Source organism: Eleutherodactylus coqui, chromosome 4 (genome assembly GCF_035609145.1).
Source record: "Eleutherodactylus coqui strain aEleCoq1 chromosome 4, aEleCoq1.hap1, whole genome shotgun sequence".
In the NCBI taxonomy this organism is placed as follows: Eukaryota; Metazoa; Chordata; class Amphibia; order Anura; family Eleutherodactylidae; genus Eleutherodactylus; species Eleutherodactylus coqui.
The window spans coordinates 266612477-266635006 of record NC_089840.1 but is presented as its reverse complement, the minus strand read 5'-3'; the positions used below and the strand labels follow the sequence as shown (position 1 = coordinate 266635006).

Genomic DNA, 22530 nt, shown 5'->3' with positions numbered 1-22530 from the left:
GGTATAACCTGGGTATCTTCTGTATATATGTAGACCTGGTATTGGTTACACATCTCCTGTATATAGTAATACGGAGCATACTGGTATAACCTGGGTATCTCCTGTATATAATTATATATGTACAGCTGGTATAAGTTATACATCTCCTGTATGTAGTGATATAGACCATGCTGGTATAACCTGGGTATCTTCTGTATATATGTACACCTGATATAGGTTACACATCTCCTGTATATAGTGATATGGACCATACTGGTATAACCTGGCTATCTCCTGTATACAATTATATATGTACAGCTCATATATGTTACACATCTCCTGTATATAGTGAATACGAAGCATGCTTGCATAACCTACATATCTTTTGTATATAACTATATATGTACAGCTGGTGTATGTTATACATCTCCATAGTGATATGGACGATACTGGTATAACCTGGGTATTGCTATTCGTTATACACACTGTATGACACACACAGTGCACTCCAGCAGATCATACATTGCATTATACAGACGTTGAGCTGCCAGGAGGTAAGTGATAGATGTTAAGCTTTGCAGCCTGAGAGTTAACAGGAATCCAGCGGTATTCCGCATGTGATTGAAGTAGAGGCTATATTGATAATTGCTACATTTCCACTTACCAGAACTTGATAATTATTCCAGTAGCCACAAAGACAATGACTACAGAGATGACAATCGTCACATACAGTTGGGGGTCCGTTCCTGTAGAGAGAGACAAAATAAAATATGTGCAAAGAAAGAACATCTTGTTTCCAAATCCCTTTCCCAGTTATCTCCTCACCTTCATCTTTTGGAGGAAATCTGTGGGGTCTCAGTGTGGTCGGGACCCCTCGCAGATCTAGTCCCCGTGCAGGTTCATTGTTTTCTATGAGGCCCCACTCGGAATGGTAAAAAGGTCGAGGCGTAAAAGAAGAACTTTGAGCCCCTTCTTCATCTGAAACTGTAGGGTCCCACAAGATTGCCCAGGGGTATTGAGATGGGGGAACCGCTCCTTCAATGGCTGCCGGGAAGAGCAAGCTAGACGCCGAGGACTGACGCTTGCCTCGGGTAGGCACAGAGCGCTGATAACGGTGCTTAGGGTTCCTGTGGGCGAAGTAGGTGATTCGTGGTGGAAAGTCTTGTGATCCGATCATAGGGGAAGTATGAAGGTCGAGATGGTGAGTAGAGCTTGAGGGTTGTGGAGGATCAGGATGATGGGAGGTGTGTAGATGCTTAAGGACACCTGGGATAGAGGAAGATCTTATTGCACCATGGTGGGGAAACCTTGTAGGGTGCAGGAGGTTAGGGAGTGAAGAACATGTGCTTGATAGGAGTACAGAATAATAAATGAAGATGGTGGAAGGACAGCCAGACCTGAGAGAGAGGTGGAAGGTTAGTAGATGGACATAATCAACAACCCTTCCTCCCTTGGCTCTTTCTTCCCTTCCTAGCAGCCTTTTACTACATAGTTTGCTCCTTCAAGTATCATCTACCATTTATAATTCCTTTTTGTAAGACAGGTGCCACAAAAACTGATCAACTGATCGCAGCAAGTGATCGAGGGATCAGCTGTAGGAAATTCTGGCAGCAAGTGTTCAGCTCCCCTGCAGTGCCACCACAGGAGAAGTGAAGCATTACACAGTACCCATTGAACTTGGTAGGCTGTCCGTGTAATGTATGGACCTTGGGTTGTCCGGAGAGAGTTCTTTGGTCTGGCTAATTGATGATGGTTATGGGTGTTCGCTATGGTGGGTTACACCCATGCCCTGTATCTTTAGAGGGTCCATAGGGTCTCTCTTCCACATTGGAGGACTCCAGTATGATAAAGGAAGCATTATAGTTGGGGGCTCTGTTACAGATTTTGCATTGGGGTTCAACAGCTACAAGTTACTCCTCTAATGATGATCCTGAAAAGGGATACAGTGACCATTATGGAACTATGAATATACAGGGGAAAGCAAAAGTCTGGACACACCCGATTAACAGTTGTAATAATGAGAAAATTGACTATCAGTGTTTGAAATTATTAATTGGGGGGGGAGGGGGAGCTGCTTTTTTGGTGGAGGTGACATTTTCGGCAGCCATTTTGAACACCATATTGAATTTCAAATGCGAAAGGGGTCATGCGATCTATCAATTTTGGCTTCAATTTACTTAGAAGCACCCTGGAGCTGTCAGTTTTGCTTTATCTTTACTTGTTTAGGAGTTAACCCTTTCCAATCCACTGTCTGACATCTAAAGAGATTCTGATTGAAGGCTGTATAGCTCCGATGTCGGAAGACGTCCAGCAGGGTATTCTTACTGTAGATTACTGGCCGCTCTGTTGTCGGGGGCTTCTCCAGCATGTCCGATACCTCATCACTGGCTCTAGCCAGCAGGTTTTTCTGAGGGACTTTAAATGATCTCAGAAATAAAAATCCAAAGGCATTAAGTCCGGTGACCTTGGCGGCCATTCTGCCGGACCTCTATATCCAATCCAGCACCCAGGGAATTGCATGACCAATCATCTGCGGACATCAAGAGCGAAGTGCGCCATCATGTTGCAAGTAATGTGTAAACTCGCTGCTCTCCTTGAGCACGGATGGGAATATGGTGTCCTGTCACATCTGGAGGGGCTTCTCACTGTTAAGTGATCCGTCAATGAAAGAAGGCTCTGCATGTCAGACGTAATTTACCAACTTTCCCCTTGCACTGCTAAACAAGTAAAGATCGGGCAAAACTGACCTTTCCAGTGAGTTTCCCAGTAAATTCTAGCCAAGATTAATTTATCACATGACCCCCTTCGCATTTGAAAAGTCAGAGCTGAATTTAACCCCTTAAAGGGATGAGCTGTATCTTTCAATGGCTCTATTTAATGTACCGCACAATGTACTGAATTGTACTTTCTAAATGGAATGAAATGAAAAAAAACAACTGCAATTCCGCCATCTTTGGGGTGGGGTGGGGGTTACAGGGTAAACAATGCAGCAAAAATGGCATAATATTGCAGTCAATGGAAGCCGTCTGCCCTGTGTTCTACCCCAGCGTCGGCCGAAACTCTCACTGCGGATGTGAATATGGGGTCTCTGGGGGGGGCCGGGTCTGATTAAGCTGTGAGATTTAGCAGGCGATATCTGACCCGGCCGTGAGCATGAGGCCTTACTTTGATAGATCGGACCTTTACAGACGCAGCGATGCCAGATGCTGTATGTTTGGGTTTTTGCTGTTTTCATTTTTGTTTATTATAAATATGGGAAAAGTTTTTTTTGTTTTTTTTTATAATTCTTACTTTTTTTCTGATTATTTTCTAAAAGTTTTCTTACTCCTTTTTACATATTTTTGCAGTCTCCGCAGGACACTTGACCTTTTGATTGCTTGATTGCTCATGCAGTGTAATGTAATACCATAGTATTACATTATACCGCCATCTGACTGACATTCTACCAAGCCACCACAGGCATGCCTTGATAGCCAATCAGCCATGGCAGCGCTGGGGGCCTCTGGAAGACCCCAGTCTACCATGGCAACTGAACAGCCCAATTAATACTTTCAAACACTGGAGGTCAAATTTCTCATTATTACAATAGTTAAACAGGTCTGTCCAGACTTTTGCCTCACCCTGTCTAATGCGGTTTTATACTACCCATTACGGATGGTTGCTTAGTTTTCAGTCATTAGTGACAGCGCCACTCTTATCCATAGGTTGTGTGTGGTATTACAGCTTAGTCCTATGTAATTTGTAACTCCCTTGCATCTGCTCCTTCTCCTGTGATAGTTATCAAACAGGAAAGGCATGACTGCAGACTACACACAGGGTTTGTTTGTTGTCTGTTACCATGGAGACACATAAGTCTGCATAGGAGTTGTATACATAATACACTAGAAGATTTTTAATTAAAGGGGTTTTCTGGGGAAATAACTATAAATGGTCATCAGTAGTTGATCGACTCGGGGCCGTAGATTGGGACCCCGACCGATCAGCTGATTTCAATGGGAACCACGCTTGCAGTTACAAGCACCGGCCACTACACAAAGGTTGGAGCAGAGACTTCCACTCCGACCCCTGTGTAATTGCGGCACTGTCAGCATGCGCACAATCAGCTGATTAGTCGGGGTCCCAAGCGACGGACCCCAGGTGATCGGCTATTGATGACCTAGCCTAAGGATAGGTCATCCATAGTATTTTTCCTGGAAAACCCCTTTAACCCTTTCCAATCCACTGTCTGACGTCTAAAGACATTCTGATTGAAGGCTGTACAGCTTCCAATGTCGGAAGACGTCCGGCAGGGTATTCTTACTGTAGATTACTGGCCGCTCTGTTGTCGGGGGCCTCTCCAGCATGTCCCATACAGCAGTACTGGTTCTAGCCAGCAGATGGCGCCATTGTATAATTGCAGAAAGAAAAAAACCCCTAGGCAACCCTGAATCCAAAATTGGATTGCAAAGGGTTAAGGCAAGTTGCATTATTAGAAATGTCTTGGCTGCAAATCTTTACATACCCTTTAAATATGTAACAATATAATTGTCCGATTATTATATATGTTGTAATGCCGGGTGTACAGTATTATATCTCCATGCTCGTCTCATATCATCCCGCAGTTATCACACCCTCTCCGCTTACTGTACTTCTAGAAAGGTCTTATAATTGAGGACATTCCAGCACGGCTGACACATATCCCGGGGACGCGAGAACACGAAGTGAACATTCTTACTTTGCTTCCCACACTTGCTCTATCCTTACATTTCTTCCCAATTTACTAGTCCTTAAAGGGATTGTCTGACTCAGAATTTCCACACGTCCTGCACTGTCATCTGTTAGAGCCGACAGCGGCTACAATCAGCGTTACCCACTATGGAGGACCCATCGCATTACACGGCCGTCCATTTAGTTTAATGGTCAGTGCGCCATACTGTATCCTTGTGATGGTGGAAATAGTTTACATTAAGATATAATGTACAGAAGACGTTGAATACATTGGCGCTATTATGCCCTCTACACCAGTTTTCTGGATGACAAAAGTCATAATTTTGGTGAGAAAATTGTGACCTTTTTGGGCCTTTAGGCCAAAAAGTGGGCACGACCTAGCAATAGGGGGTGTGGCGGCATACGGCCCATCATATGTCATGTATGCTAGAAACCGGCATACACTATACTAGAAACCTACACCAGCTCATAGGTTTCCACCTCACATATGGAGGTGCCATCAGATGAGAAAAATGTTCTAACAGGCTTGACCCTCGTAATGCATTTGTTGCTCGTAGCCAGGGGCATAGTTTACCCAGACTGGCTTATGGAACGCTGATCTAAATAAATATGCCCCATTGTATTGTTTATCTTTCACTCATTCTCCAGAGCTGCACTCACTACATTATGTATCCTGAACTGATCCTGCATTACATCCCAGAGCTGCACTCACTATTCTGCTGGTAGAGTCACTGTGTACATACATTACTTATCCTGTACTGATCCCGAGTTACATCCTGTATTATACTCCAGAGCTGCACTCACTATTCTGCTGGTGGAGTCACTGTATACATACATTACTTATCCTGTACTGATCCCGAGTTACATCCTGTATTATACTCCAGAGCTGCACTCACTATTCTGCTGGTAGAGTCACTGTGTACATACATTACTTATCCTTTACTGATACTGAGTTACATCCTGTATTATACTCCAGAGCTGCACTCACTATTCTGCTGGTGGAGTCACTGTGTACATACATTACTTATCCTTTACTGATACTGAGTTACATCCTGTATTATACTCCAGAGCTGCACTCACTATTCTGCTGGTGGAGTCACTGTGTACATACATTGTACTGATCCTGCGTTACATCCTGTACTATACCCCAGAGCTGCACTCACTATTCTGCTGGTGAAGTCACTCTGTACATACATTACTTATCCTGTAGTGATCCTGAGTTACATCCTGTATTATACTCCAGAGCTGCACTCACTATTCTGCTGGTGAAGTCACTGTGTACATACATTACTTTTCCTGTACTAATCCTGAATTACATCCTGTATTATACTCTAGAGCAGCAATCACAGTCCCTGGGGTTGTTGGAAACTGCACGCTTCTTGACTGACACACCCTGCGCTAACAGCTTGCCTATTGTTCTATGAAGCCGCAGAGCGGTAAGTTTCTCCTGCAGCAGATTACAGTGCCTAGTGTAAAAACAAAACTTCCCAGAATGCAAGCCAATTTAACAAACTCCTCCATAGAAACTGAACAAGCAGGGTATGCTGGGAGATTTCAGCTCTTGGGCCGGCAGACTTGTGAATGCATAATACAGTCGGTAAAATCATCTGCACATTGCAGCATTACCCTGCTATAGGCGGACATTCTCTTACTGCTTCCTGATCCATTGGACATTGTTTCTACAAACCTGGCATTCTAGTTGCTTCCACCACTTAGCGCATTCTATTGTGCAGAGGAGCGCCTCGCGCAACACAGCAAGATATTAAAAACCTAAACTACATTTAGCACCTGGTACGCTCCCGCATTCCACTGTCTCTTACCTCCACGTAAATATTTGTGTCTCCTGGCTTGTAATATGGTAGTATTCTGTACAGCCCGAGCATTCCACCATTGGTCAAGGATTCTCATTGATTGCCCTTAAATTAGGTATTATACAATGCTACCATTTATCCATTTAGTATTACCTCTATAATCGAACAGCCAGACTATTATTAATAGTCCGACTGTTCGATTATGAATTCCCTATAGTGAAATCTATGGCACATTCTGTTTCCTGATGTCCTGGCTGTGTGAGCATTCTACTTTAGCTTCCCTACTATATGCGCATTCTAATTGATTGCCCTTAGATTGGGTATTTATCATTACCACCATGCACCCATTTAATGATACACCCTGATATTCTGGCTGATTCTCCAAAGCGAGCTTTCTAACATTGCTTCCCCACATTCTGCGTCCGGATATCCTGGCAGTATGAGCATTCTACTTTTGCTTTGTGAACATTTGTATTGATTGCCCTTAGTTTGGGTGTTTTACCATTTTTACTATGCATCCATTTAATATTACCTCCTGATATACTGACTATTCGACCATGAGTTCCCTCTAGTGAGCTTTCGAACATCGCTTCCCCACATTCTGCTTCGTAACATCCTGACTGTGTGAGCATTCTACTTTAGCTTTCCTATTGTATGAGCATTCTAATTGATTGCCCTTAGTTTGGGTGTTTTACCATTTCTACTATGCATCCATTTAATATTACCTCCTGATATACTGACTATTCGACCATGAGTTACCTCTAGTGAGCTTTCGAACATCGCTTCCCCACATTCTGCTTCGTAACATCCTGACTGTGTGAGCATTCTACCTTAGCTTCCCTATTGTATGAGCATTCTAATTGATTGCCTTTACATTGGGTATTTTCCCATTGCTTCCAGGCATCCATTTAATATTACCTCCTTGTAGTCTGACTACTTGATTATAAATTCTCCGTATTGAGTTTTCTAACATTGCTCACCCACATTTTGCTTCCTGACATTTTGGCTGTGTGAGCACTCCAGCATTGCTTCCCCGTACCGCAGTTATTAAAGCATTGCCCTCACACTTGACATTCTAATATTTTATGCTCGTGATGAGCAATCTCACGTTAACTCCTCATGTGCTATATGCTTTATCTCTTTTGCCATCTGCAAGATTTCTCCTTACACTCTGTGCTTTCCAATTCGGCCGACCTACTGCCCACACGGCGCACTCTAACCCTGCCTGCCCTCACAGCTGACATGTCCCTTTTTAGTTCCAGAGCTACAAAGTTGCATCTCATTGACTTGGACGCTTCTTCCTTGCACAAGAATGTTCTAAAATAGCTTTCCGATTTAACGTTACACCCTGCATATTCTACAGTCGCTGCCCTGTACTCTCAGCATTCGACCCTTGCATATTTGATGTGGAATGTTCTAGAATTCTTAATTCATTATATATCTGTATGAGGGCTGCAGATCCCTCTTCCTGAAACAAAGCTCCAGCACCCCTGCTGTCCTTCATACTGCACTTCCAACCCGCTTCTTAGAAGCCTAGAAGAGCTTACAATGGAGTAATATCACTAATGAACGCTGTCTTTTCTCCTTAAGGAGAGCACCTAGAAGGTGAGTCAGGAAACTTATAAGGCCATTCATGCTCCCCTGGGTAATATGCAAATAAGGGAGATGGAACAATACCTCTACAGCGCCACCTATTAGGAGGCAGCATTCCTCCAAGTCAATGTTAGTCTCTTTATACAAGCCTTGTAACATTGACTTGTAGGAATGTTGCCTTCTCATAGGTGGCGCTGCAGAGGTATTGTTCCATACCACAAATGTAGTAATACCTTGCTGATCCCTTGCCGCTTCCATCACTCTGCTGGTCTCTGTTTTTCATGCTTCGGTGGTAATAAGTCAACGTGACATTGACTTGCTGTGGCTGCAGCAGTGACCTCAGGGATGTTGGCACATTAGCGTTACAGCCAGTGATTGGCTGGAGTTGTCACGTTACGTCAACAGGTCATCGCTGAAGCAGGAAGAACGGAGACTCACAAGGTGGATTCATAGATAGTATGAAAGCAAGGAGACTGGACATCAGTGAATGCAGCGAATACCCCAGTGACTGTACTACTGCTATCTAGATTATATATATACACTGACATGCCAAAAGTTCTGGGAAGCGGTATATAAATTGGTTATGAAGTGGCGCTCCACTTGGGAACTTTCACACCCGTAGAAGTCATGAGGTGTTATCTTGGGAGTGAGGTTAAACACCGCCCAGCGTGCTCAAGGTAAGACTATGTCAATTATCGGATTTCCAATGAGGTACGATAGTGGGTGACAGACGAATGGGACCCTCCATTTCAGTATTTGTGCGGGCATTTAAGATTCCTCTATACACAATGGAATATATCATAGAAGGCATTACCACCCACAAAGGACAGCGCAGTCAACGGGTACTTAATGATCGCGACTGGCAGCGTTTGGCTAGAATTGTTCATCCACATGCAGTGCAGGAGGCTCCAGGAGGATGTATATCCTGCAGATCAGTACTCTGCTCTTTAGCTTCCATGGGATAGGGGAGCAGAAGACCCACCAGAGCGCCTCGCCTCTTATCTCCACAAAACTGGACACAGCGCCTCACCTGGGCTCCTGAGGTTAGTAACTAGATCCTAGAGGACTGGCAACATGTAGCGTGGTCCAATGAGTCATGGTATCAATTACTGTGAGCTGATAGTTGGGTTCATGTGTGGAGCAGACCCCATGAAACCACAGACCCCAGTTGTCAGCAAGGCACTGTACTGGCTGGTGGTAGTTCCATACTGGTGTGTGGTGTGCTGTCCTGGCATGGGTTGGGTCCACTAGCCCACCTAAACACATCAGGCCCAAGTTGTCCAGAATTGGTTTGAGGAGCATTCTGGAGACTTCCTATGAATGGTGCGTCCTGCACACGAGCCCATCCGAGTATTTATGGGATGAGGTGGAGATGGCCATTCACACCTGAGATCAGGCACCTACAAATAGCACAGAGCTGTGGGGGGGCTATCCGGGCAGCTCAACATCCCTCCAGACGTCTTCCATCCAATTGTGGAATTAATGCTACATTGAGTTGCTGCACTTTGCTAGGCTAGAGGGGTACTACATTTCTTTTGATTTTTGGCATGCCTGTGTGTGTGTGTATATATATATATATATATATATATATATATATATATATATGTCTTATGCAGGTGTGGAAAAAATAACTACAAAGGGAAGATGCTTTCAGCAGCCGTTTCCCTGACTCCCTCATACACATGAATGTTCATGCGTTTAGGGAGATATGCTGCAGTCAGCTCTGATGCCAGCTTATCTCCCCAGGGAACAGAAAGATGTTAAAATTCTGAGTCCCCAATCCTTCTTATTCCTAACATCATCTGTCATGGACAACTTGGGCCACCCATACACAGCAGAGAGTCGTCCAGCTCCACCATTATCGGTATGTTCAGACAACTAAATGCTAATTATTTGGGGGTCTTTAGTGCCCCTCTCCATAGCTCTCCCTTTTCTTGCTTTCTGCTCCCCTTATGCTTTGGGTTCAAACCCTGTTATACCATCCCAGTGAGATGTAACAAATAAAATGTACAAGGTGTCACAACACTATTCTCCATATAATAGATAAAAAATAACCTAATATACATAAAAGCTTTTATGCAAAAAAAAAGTGCAAAAATGCTGCAAAGTAAAAATGCTGCAAAGTGGTAAAAAAAATTTTTTTTCAATTAACAAAATATAAAGTGAATGAACTCTAAATCAAATCCGTATTTGGTGTCACCGCCCTTTGCCTTCAAAGCAGCATGAATTCTCCTAAGTATACTTACACAAAGTCAGGGATTGTGTAGGATTACAGTCAGGTATATGATTAACCCATTATACCAAACAGGTGATAATGATCATTGTTTTCATACATAAGTTGAAACAGTTATGTAGCTTTATAGGTAAATGGATGAGGAACAGCCAAACTCTGCTAGAAAGGTGAGGTTGTGGAGGACAGTTACCTGTCACAGGTTATGCACCATCGCAAGACTGAGCATAGCATCAAGACACAAGGTAGTTATACTGCATCAGCAAGGTCTCTTCCAGATAAAGATTTCAAAGCAGACAGCAGTTTAAAGATATGCTGCTCAAGCTCTTTTGAAGGAGCACAAAGAAATGGGCAACGTTGAAGATGGTAGACACAGTGATGGCCGAGGGAACTTAGTGCAGCAGATGAAAGACATATCATGCTTGTTTCCCTTCAAAATCGGAAGATGTCCAGCAGTGCCATCAGCTCAGGACTGGCAGAAACCAGTTGGACCCAGGTACACCCATCAACCATTCAGGGAACTCTGACTAAAAGTAGTCTTCCTGGAAGAGCTGTGGCCAAAATGTCTTATGTTCAACATAGAGACAAGGTCAAGTGACTCAGCTATGCACAAAAACATAGGAACTAAGGTGCAGAGAAATGGCAGCAGGGGCTCTGGAGTGATGAGTCACAATATGACAAATGTGGCTGTAACAGAAAAGGCAGTTTGTTCTCCGAAGGGCTGGAGAGCGCTACAATAATGAGTGTCTGCAGGCAGCAGTGAAGCATGGTGGAGAGCAGTACAATAATGAGTGTCTGCAGGCAGCAGTGAAGCATGGTGGAGAGCAGTACAATAATGAGTGTCTGCAGGCAGCAGTGAAGCATGGTGGAGAGCAGTACAATAATGAGTGTCTGCAGGCAGCAGTGAAGCATGGTGGAGAGCGGTACAATAATGAGTGTCTGCAGGTAGCAGTGAAGCATGGTGGAGAGCGGTACAATAATGAGTGTCTGCAGGCAGCGGTGAAGCATGGTGGAGAGCGGTACAATAATGAGTGTCTGCAGGCAGCAGTGAAGCATGGTGGAGAGCAGTACAATAATGAGTGTCTGCAGGCAGCAGTGAAGCATGGTGGATAGCAGTACAATAATGAGTGTCTGCAGGCAGCAGTGAAGCATGGTGGGTAGCGGTACAATAATGAGTGTCTGCAGGCAGCAGTGAAGCATGGTGGAGAGCAGTACAATAATGAGTGTCTGCAGGCAGCAGTGAAGCATGGTGGGTAGCGGTACAATAATGAGTGTCTGCAGGCAGCAGTGAAGCATGGTGGAGAGCAGTACAATAATGAGTGTCTGCAGGCAGCAGTGAAGCATGGTGGGTAGTGGTACAATAATGAGTGTCTGCAGGCAGCAGTGAAGCATGGTAGTAGCTTTTTACAAGTTTGTGGTTGTATTTAAGCAAATGGAGTTGAAAATTTGGTCAGGATTAATGGTATCTTCAATGCTGAGAAATACAGACAGAGACGTATCCACCATACAATTCATGGCGCCAAATTTATTCTGCAGCAGGCCAACCACCCCAAACATACAGCCAATGTTATTAAAAACTATCTTCAGCAAGAAGAACAGGGAGTCCAGGAGGTGCTGATTTGGCCCCAGAGCCCTGATCTCACATCATCCAGTCTGTCTGAGATTACATGAAGAGACAGGAATTGAGCAAACTGACATCCACAGAAGATCTGTTGTTAGTTCTCCAAGATGTTTGGAACAACCCCCCTGGCGAGTCCCTTCAAAAAACGTGTGCAAGTGCAACTAGATGAATGGATGCTATTTTGAAGGCAAAGGACGGTCACATCAAGTATTGATGGGATTTACATTTCCCTTTTGTTCCTTCACTTTGCAAAGGTAATGAGTCACTTAGCTGCAGGTCAAGGCTCTCTTGGGAAGCTCGTTCGTTGTGTGCAGCAACGCCCAACGTGGTACGTTGCGCTCAGGAAAATAGACAAGCTCAATAGACGTCTAATGAGTGTGCTGGTACGACGTGCACTCTTCTTTTATACCTATCGTCACAATGTATCTCTAGTAACCCGTAAAGACCCAGGCTGCTCTGTACCTTAAGGACCAGACACTGTTTAGGGATTTTACCCATGTGGTGGTTTAACCCTTTCCAATCCACTGTCTGACGTCTGAAGACATTCTGATTGAAGGCTGTACAGCTCCGATGTTGGACGACGTCTGGCAGGGTATTCCTACTGTACATTAGTGGCGGCTCTGTTGTCAGGGGGCCTCTCCAGCATGTCCCATACCGCAGTACTGGCTCTAGCCAGCAGATGGCGCCATTGTATAATGGCAGAAAGAGAAAGCCCCCTAGGAAACCCTGAATCCACAATTGGATTGCAAAGGGTTAATTGCCCTATTTTTTTTACTTCAGCTACCAAAATTATTTTTGCTGCGTTTTTTTTCTGTGATATATAGGGCTATTTTTTTTTATATCCTTTTCACTTTTTCCCCCCGTTTTTTTAGTTTATTGGGGGTAAAAAAAAAAACCCAAAAAGTTTTTAAAATTTATAGTTATTTTTTTTAATTAGTATATTTACGCTAAAATAAAGTATGGGAATGGATTCCTCGTTTTGTTTTGATATATAATATGTATGGTTTTGGATTACAGGGCGCTTATAGCGACGGCTTTGGGTTATTTTCTTTCTTATGTATATATTGTTGTTTTATTTTGTAATTTTGTTTTACTTATTTATGTAGCTATTCTTTGTACTATCTATGTCCCCCATGTTGTCATATAAGACCTCGGGGGACATTCACATGCTTAGCTTTTTTTTTATTTGACACTTTTCCACTGTAGCTGGGGCATCCATAGGAGCAGCATCCATAGGAGCCCCAGTTACAGGGAAAGCATCCCCTGTAATGACAATAGTTACTGGCAGAGCTGATCAGGGTCTGCTATGACCCTGCAGCTCTGCTGTAGTAGGGAATCCCGGCGGTCACATGATCACTGTCTCGTGTACTGAAAATTATACTTCCACTTTCACTTTTTATTACATAGCGTTCATTGAGTGCTGTGTGCTCAGGAAAGGAGAAGGCAGAAGGGGTTAAAAACCCCTCCTGCCTTCTCCTCTGGGTTATTAGCTGTGACTAACAGCTGACAAGCCAACATGCTTCTGATTGATTGCAGAAGCAGAAGCTTTAAACCCCCGCCATATTTTTCCTATCGGCTGGGTTTAAAGCCCAGGACCAAGCGCCGTAAATTTTTCAGTGCTTTGTCCTTAATGGGTTAAAACACACCAGAACTACAGATGACCCTAAATCCCTTAAAAGGCCTACTAAGTGTAAATAGTGCATGCAAGCATGCACATGTACTGAGATAACACTGTGGTATGTGGGCTGTCCCCGGTACTACCAGTTATACCTCTACAGTAAATTGAAGCAAAGCTGACTTCATGTATTGGACTGGAAAAAACAAAAAGAACTAACCCTGCTGCACTACAGGCACCGAAAGGGGCAGGGAATGTCAGCACAGGAGTGGCAGGGAATTAATGATACTGCATTTGTTGTTTTATATGCATTTTAAAGGGAACCTGTCATGCCCTAAGAGCTCTACAACCTAAAGTTATGGGCTCCTTGGACAGAGGCCCCTAAGTCCGACTCGACTTTTTATTCCTTGTGCATGCACACTCTGACCTTTCATTATGAACAGCGTAAGAGCATATGGAATGAAGAGATGAGTCCACTTAATGTACCAAGTGATGGCTTCTCAGGTGGACAGCAAGGTTAGTGGGAGGCAGTTGAGTATAAAAGTCACGTCCCTGGACTCAGAGGCCCCTGTCTAGGAGCCCATAACTTTACAGTAGGTTACTGAGCTCAGGTTTCCTTTCAGTGTTTATTAAAAAATGTCATGGATTCAGACAACTTTTTAAATCTGTATGCAGTTAGCTCCCCCTAGTGGTGGCTGCAGGCATCCTGATTGTAAAAAGGGAACTCCAACCTCTATAAAGAATATGATGAATGTCATCAGCACAGGATTTTGTACTTATAGAGATAAAAGAATAAATCAAATGGTGATGTTAGGTGAACACTCACTTTATAGGGGTTGTAGAGGATTAGAAAAGCATGGCTGTTGTTTTGCTGAAACAGCGCTGCATCTATCCACAGGTCATGTCTGGTATTCCAGCTTGGGTCTTGGCTGCAGTACTACACATAACCTGAGAAGAGGTGTGGAGCTGGGTTGGGAACAAAGTAGCCATGCTTTTCTAATGCTGGACAGCCCCTTTTTATGCACTTTCTAGGTTTGCTATCTTGAACACTCTGATTTTGCTCCCCTGCAGCATTCTACTATTGCTTCCATAGTCACTGGAACAACTCTTTGCCCACAATGTACTATCTGACATCGCTTTACATCACTTTTCTTTACCAATGCATTTGCTTAAACTGTGAACATTGTATAATTCTGTAACCTTTAGGCCTATTTAGACACAACAATTATCGCTCAAAATTCGCTCAAAAGCCGTCTTTTGAGTGATAATCGTTGTGTGTAACTGCACTGACATCGTCAAGCCATTGCTCATCGTTGTCTTTTAGCATGCTGAAAGACAATGATGAGCCTTATCAGGGATTCACAGCGGGATACAGCTCATACTATTGTTTCAGCTGTATCCCGCTTCCTGATGACAGGCTGGGTATAAAGAACAGAGCGGTCCAGCTTTGTTCTTCATATCTCGCTCGGAGTGCTTGGCTGTATAACAGCCGGGCACTCCAAGCAGAGAGCAGCTGGATGCACAAGACAAGCGGGGCCACCCCGCTTGTCTTCTGCATCCTTCGCTCGGAGCGCTCGGCTGTATAACAGCCGTGCGCTCTGAACAGGGAACAGCTGGATGCAGAAGACAAGCGGATACACCCCACTTGTCTTCTGCATCCTCCGCTCATAGCGCTCGGCTTGCTTGTAGCGCAAGGTGATCACTCAGCGTTTGAGCGATGATCTTGCACTGTAAACGACACCGATTATCGCTCAAAAGGCATCTTTGAGCGATAATTGTTGTGTCTAAATGGGCCTTTACATACAGCACATTCTAATATTGCTTACCCATGTGAAGCACTCTAATCTGTCTACCTTTGTTTGCCTCCTCGAACACTTTACATATTCTAACGTCTATCCTCACAGATGTGGTAGCATTGTGACACCATACATGCAGCATGTTCTAACATTGTTCTTATGTATTATCCGGCATCAATTTACATAGTTTTTCTTTACCATTGCACTTATTCATATTGTGGACATCGTATAATTCTGTCATTTTACAGACAGTGCATTCTAACAGTGCTTCCCTAAAAGAAGCACTCTAATCTGTCTAACTTTGCTTGTCTCCTTGGCCACTCTATATGTTATAACTTCCTTCCTTGCAGTTTAGACACTATAGCATTGTGCTACCATACCTACAGCACATTCTGAAATTCTTAACAAACATGAAGCACTCTAATCTGTCTACCTTTTGCTTGTCTCCTCCAACACTCTACGTTATAACTTCTTTGCATTGTATGCATCACTTTACATAACTTTACCAGTGCACTTGTTTATACTGTGGACATTGTATCATTTTGTAACCTTACATACATCACATTCTAACGTTGTTTCCCTAAATGAAGCACTCTAATTTGTCTACCTATTCTTGCCTCCCTCTTCAACAACTCTACATATTTCAAACTTCCTTCCTCGCAGTCTAGATGTCGTAGCATTGTGTCACTATACTAAACATGCAGTGCATTCTAGCATTGCTTCCCTGTATGAAGCACTCTAATCTGTCTACCTGCGGTTCTCTCCTTGAACATTCTATATATTATATCTTCCATTCTCACAGACATTGTAGCATGGTGACACCATACATCCAGCACATTCTAACATTGCTTCCCTAAATGAAGCACTCTAATCTGTCTACTTGCCTCCTTGAACACGTCCTTCCTTACTGTTTAGACATTGTGTCACCCACCATACATGCAGCACATTCTGAAATTCTTTCCAAACATGAAGTACTCCAATCTGTCTACATGTCAGAACTTCCTTCCCTGCAGTCTAGACATTGTAGCATCGTGTCACTCTACATACAGCGCATTCTAACATTCTTTCTTTGTATTAAGCATTCTAATCATTGTACCCCAAACCTGGAACATTCTTGTTTTGCTTTCCTAAAAGCACAAGGCATTCTAGTATCCCAGGCTTTGTATCACATTGTATCAGTATACAAGCAGCACATTGTAACATTGTTTCCCTACATGGAACAGTCTAACTCACACAATCATTTTTTGGCTTCTGTAAAGCACATTCTATTCCTGTTTTCTCCACGGAACCAGCATTGTTTCCCTACATGAAGCATTCTAACCTAAGTACCACGATCCTGTCCTTCCTATGTTTGCCCTCACAATTTGGCCATGTAGCATGGTCATACTTTGATCTTTCTACATCAGTCACTGCACACAATATGTTTTCATTTTTTAACACTTAAGGCATTCTAATTTTGCTTCCCCACAGAATCAGCATTCTACCATTACTTCCTCTAAACAGTTAATACAAAGTTATTACTTTATTGTATACTGGATATTCCAAAATGACTGAATATTGCAACCCATATACATAAATCCCTTACATACTGATAAGGTCACATCCTAATATACCCAAAGCAATATGAATCTGATATATCATATAAACCCAGAGGCATACATCCTATATAACCATATACATATATAACCCATATACCTAAATACTAACAAATATATATATATATATGTGTGTGTACATCATATATACCCAAACCCCAATAAGTGCAAAGCACTCTCTGTACTAACTGTATTTTTTAGTCAGTCTTACTCTTACCCATCACCCCGGCACTAACTAGTCTTATATTACACCTCCTCCCTCCAGTTTAGACTATTTACCCCATTGTATGATCTTACATACCACTTCATGTTGGACCGCACAGAGTTAACCCCAAGACGAGATGATCATTGCCTGTGGGTTGAAGAATCAGTTAGACAGAGACAACTGTAGAATAGCCGACACTTCCCTGGTTGCACATTATTATCTAAATGATCATTGCAGTCCATCCCTTATTTTTTCCGAACCCTCCCAATCTGATCATAAATATGTCTTTGTACCCTAATAGCTGCAAGAACGAACCAGGGAATCACCATAGAAATACCAGCCATCATTATAACGTGTTATATAAAGCTGGGGCGTAGCTAGGGGGGGGGGGGGGGGGGGCAGTGTGTTGGGTGCCAGGGGGTGCCAGCAAGTCACTCTGCCTTGGTGAGTATTTAATATAGGGCTAGGGCAGCGAACTGAATCTCTGCAAACTCTTTCTAGGACTGTTAACAAAGGTAGTTAGATGGAGGTATATAGATGACGTACAGGAGGAAACTCAATCAATCAATCCATCAATATTGTGAAGTTGTCTTCAGTCTATTGTTAAAGTCATACATAGGTTACGGGTTTGGAAATGGGACCTGCCCTTAGTGCTGGCATTTGTAGTTCGTTAACCACCCTCAAACCACATTTAGCTCTACTTCTTGAGGGTGAGAAAAGACTCTTCACAGTGATACTTTGTATAGACAGCAACGTATCGGTGTACCCAAAGCAACTGGTGGTGTTCCTTGCACTGGAGCACAATGCTGAACACCCACCAAGTCACCGACACACCCACAAAGCATGCAGTGCCACACACACACCCCAAGTGCTGCAGCCACACACCCAGCTTGGTGCACCGCTACATGGATGCACAACAGGTGGACATGCCCATTGCTCCAGAGCAAAGACGGATTTTTGCTCTTCTGGGTAAAAAATCACATACGACACAGGTATAGACACACAAACACAAGTGGTGCAGGGGTGCTCTGACCTCAGTTTTGGGGTGCTGAGGGGGACGCTTCTCAGTCTACCTCTCCTTTCTCTTTTTCTCGCTCTGTCTGGCAGGATCACTGCGCTCTCTCTCTCCCTCCCTCTCACACTTTCTCTCTCTCTCCCCCTCTCTCTCTCCCTTCCATCCACTCATATTATCTCTCTCCCTCCCTCGCAGGCTGTCTCCACCTTTCTCTTCTCTTGCTCTTTACCCTTCCTTGTCCACTGTTGCATGCAAGATGCAACATTCTGCAATGTCTTGGGAACAAGGATTGGGAGAAGGGGGGGCAAATCGGAATGATGCTCTGCGGGGCGACTTTGAGAGAGAGAGAGTTCCTTTTGGGTTAAAACGAGAGATGGTTTGGTAATAGGCCCTTGGGAGGCGAGAGGTTAATAGAGGGATAGTTCGCCTGCCTGCGGTGAAGGGGTTAACGGCGAGATGCTCTGCAGAGCTGCGTTAATGGTACAAGTTATTGCAGGCTCTGACAAGACGAGGACATTGTGTACTGAGGAGAAGAAGCATCTCGCTCTTATCTGTCCTACTCTCTCATTTTGTGCCAGTATGTCTCATTTCATGTGGCATGCGAAAATTGCCCGGTCCGTCACTCACTCTTACGGCGCTCTCTTTCTATACTTTCGGATTCTCTTTACATTTTCCACGCACCCCAACACCAACCACCCCTCCTATCTCTCGTTTGCTGTCTCCTTGCAAGATGCCTAGAGGTTACCATGGAGACAGAGGAGAGCGCATCGCTGGTACCAGCTGTCTCCCTTCCACCCAAATGTCCACCTGTCTCTCTGCACATTGCTGTCTGGTCTGTCTCTTATCTTGCAGGTCTGTCTGTCCTGTGTCTCACATCATCTCCTCCCCTCGTGCTCGGCTGTGGCGTTCAGCCTCTCAGTTGCACAAATCATTGCGCAAATGTCCTGTCTCTGTGGATTGGGTCTAATTCTACATGCAAATGGCTGTATTTTTCCCCGCGGTGTCTGTCGGTCTGTCTCGTATCACCTTTCCCGGTCTCATTCTTCTTTCTTGCTCCATCGGCCTCTCTTCATCACCTGTTTGATATTACATAGCATCTCAGGATGTCTCTTGTGATATGGCATGCTACGTCTGTCTCTCCCTCTAGGGTCCTGACTGTCTCTTGCTCTATACAGATGTCTCTTCCTCAGTCCCTCTAGTTCGAGACCGCATGTGCATCACATTTACGTAGTTCTGTTGTTAGGCCATCAGGTTCAGCCTGTGAAGGTGCCCTGCACCCTCCGTCACCCCCCATGGGGCAGCCTGCCACCCGCTGTATGTCGGCCGCCTCCACTGACCCATGAATGCGGACATGTGGCAAAACCCTTTATGTAAGCCGTCTCTTCATCGCCATCCCGGTTGACATAATCTTTGTTGTCATTCGCCTCAGTCGCACGTAGAAACTTTAATAATGCCCCTTGTGGGCATGCGTCCACCGCCTGGGTTGACATTCACCTGAACCCTGTATGCGAGCACTTCTAACACAACATGTTTTATGTTGATTGCCCTGTATGCTGGCATTTTGATGGTGCCCTCTGTCTGCACTCATTGATCTGCTACGTCCATATACAACCCTAGTGGGGGCACTTATGGATGTTCTGTGTTGACATTCAGCTAAACCATCAATGCTGGTGCCTCCGACATAAGTTATTTTATCTGGAGATTGTTGCATGTGGGCATTTTTGTAATGCCCTCTGTGGGCACTCGTTGTTGATATGTATCTAAATCCCTTGTATGGGCACTTATTGGGCACCATTCAACTCATGGCCATTTTGGTTCCATTACATGATGTTATATGTTGATACCAGATTCCTGTATGCGGCCAATTGAAGAATGCCCTCTGTGGGCACTCACTTATCTTCAGTGCATCTAAACCCTCTGTGTGGGCACTCATTGGTGCTTTGTGTCGCCACTTAACTCATGGGCATTTTGGTTCCAATACAAGATGTTCTATGTTGAAACTCATTTGATTCCTGTATGCGGCCACTTTGATAATGCCCTCTTCGGGCACTCATTGTTGACATGCATCTTAAGCCTCAGTGTCAGCACTTTTTGATGCTCTGTGCCACCCTTCTACTCATGTGGGCATTTTGGTTCTAATAGAAGATGTTCTATGTTGATACTCACTAGATTCCTCTATGCAACCATGCTGATAATGCCCTCTGTGGGCACTTATTGATCTTCAGAGTTGATACGCTTCTAAACCCATTGTGTGGGCACTTATTGGTTCTCTTATTGGTGCTCTAGGTTGCCATTGAACTCACGTGGGCATTTTGATGCTCACCAAATTACTGTATGTGGCCACTTTGGTAATGCCCTTTGTGGGCACTCATTGTTGACATGCATCCAGACCCTCTGTGTGGGCACTCATTGATGTTCCATGTTGCCTTTCAACTCGTTTGGCCACCCAGGTTCCAATGCAAGATGTTTAATTGTGATACTCGGTATGCAGCCACTTCAGTAATGCCCTGCTTGGGCTATCATCTCGTGTTCACATACATCTAAACCCTGTGTGTAGGCACGTAAGGGTGCACTGTGTTGCCATTTTGGTTCCAATAAAAGATGTACTATGTTGATGCTCACCAGATTCCTGTATGCGGCCGCTTTGATAATCCCCTCTGTGGGCACTCTTTGATCGTTTAGATTGACACTCACATCTACGTAGGCACAGTGATGTTTTTTGGTGGCTTTCATCCAGACTCTATATAATGGCACTTATGACGTCTTTTTTTGAGGTTCACCAGTATCCACCACTCTGATAATGCCCTCTGTGGGCACTTATTGATCTGCTATGCCCATATTCACCTGAACCCTACAGGGAGCATTTATGGGTAATATTTCTATGTTGACTCAGCTAAATCCTCAATGCCAGCTCCACCAACATAAGCTCTTTCATGTTGACTTACCTGCATGTCGGTCCTCATTGCTGACTACATGTAAACCTCCTACGTGGGCAGTTTTGTACTCTGTGTTTCCATTCAACTCATGTGGGCATTTTGGTTCCAATACAAGACGTTCAATGTTGATGCTCATCACTTTGCTTTATGCGGCCACTTTGATGATGCCCTCTGTGGCCACTCATTGATTATTTAGATTTATGTTCACCTGAACCCTCTTTGTATGCAATGTGATGTTCCTTGTTGGCTTTCATTCTAACTCTATATGATGGCGCTTATGATATTGTTTTTGAGGTTCCAGTATCCACCTCTTGATGATGCCCTCTGTCTGCACTCATTGATCTGCTATGTCCATATTCACCTGAACCCTATAGATGTTCTGTGTGTAGTCATTCAGCCAAACCCTCAGTGCTGGCACCTCTACATAGGCTATTTTATGTTGAGTTACCTGTATGTTGGCATTCATTGTTGCCATACATCTAAATCCTCTATTTCAGCACTTATTGGTGCTCTTTGCTGCCATTCACCTCATGTAGGCATTTTGGTTCCAATACAGGATGTTAAAAATAAAATAAATCCTGTTTTTTGTATAGCGCCAACTTAATCCACAGCGCTTTCAGGTAATTTATTTATTACCCACCACCAAGCTTGGTACTCATTTTACCGACCTCGGAAGGATGGAAGCCTGAGTCAACTTTGAGCTGGCTACCTGAACCATCGGGGATTGAACTGACAACCTTCAGGTCATGAGCGAGAGCTCTTCTATGTTAATACTCACCAGATTCCTGTATGCGGCCATTTTGGTGATGCCCTCTGTGGGCACTCATTGATGGCTTAAATTGACATTCAGGCAAAGTCGTTTGTTAAAGGTCACCAGTAGCCCCCCTTTTGATAATGCCCTTGGTAGGCACTTATTGATCTCCTATGTGGATATTCACCTGAACCCTTCATTCACTCTACACCGCTCCTAGATACTGTGTTGTTAAACCCCCTATGTGGGCATCTCCAACAGAAGATGCTTAATGTTGGTCGTTCTGAATATGGGCACTTTTATAGTGCCTTCTACAGGCACTTGCTGACATGTACCTGAACCCTATAGGTGGGCACCTAGCAATGATCTTTGTTAAAATTCAGTCAAAGTCTATGTGAAGGTGCTTATGATATTTTTGGTTGGCATTCACCAGTATCCTTGATAATGCCCTATGCGGGCAGTCTGGAGATTCACCCAGACCCTCATTGTAGACACTTCTGTTTCACCCTATGGGGCACTTATGATGTTCTGTGTTGATACTGACAGAGCCCTCATGTGGGCACTTATAGTAATGCTCTTTGTGGGTACTCTTTTTTGGGCACCTCTTTCAGTATATAAGGGCATTTATTGGCTCTGTGTGCTGATATTTATTTGAACCCTTTGTGAAGAGGTCATG

The 22530-nt window shown here is 44.0% G+C and overlaps 1 protein-coding gene across 3 annotated transcripts in view; it reads right to left on the bottom strand.

Annotated features, from left to right (window-relative positions):
* Window positions 1-18286, bottom strand: part of PIANP (PILR alpha associated neural protein) — a 35398-nt gene extending 17112 nt beyond the window's left edge. Inside the window, exons 1-4 of one of the 3 annotated variants that reach the window (XM_066601271.1) lie at window positions 18186-18286; window positions 17249-17299; window positions 805-1376; window positions 644-725 (exon numbers count right to left, since the gene is read on the bottom strand). In XM_066601271.1, coding sequence (XP_066457368.1) covers window positions 644-725; window positions 805-1376; window positions 17249-17256 — 662 coding nt within the window. In that variant the 5' untranslated portion in view covers window positions 17257-17299; window positions 18186-18286. Of the gene's footprint in view, window positions 1-643; window positions 726-804; window positions 1377-17248; window positions 17300-17445; window positions 17476-18185 lie in introns of those variants that run through there. The other 2 variants (XM_066601274.1, XM_066601272.1) reach the window with 2 other exon arrangements.
* Window positions 18287-22530: the final 4244 nt, after the last annotated feature.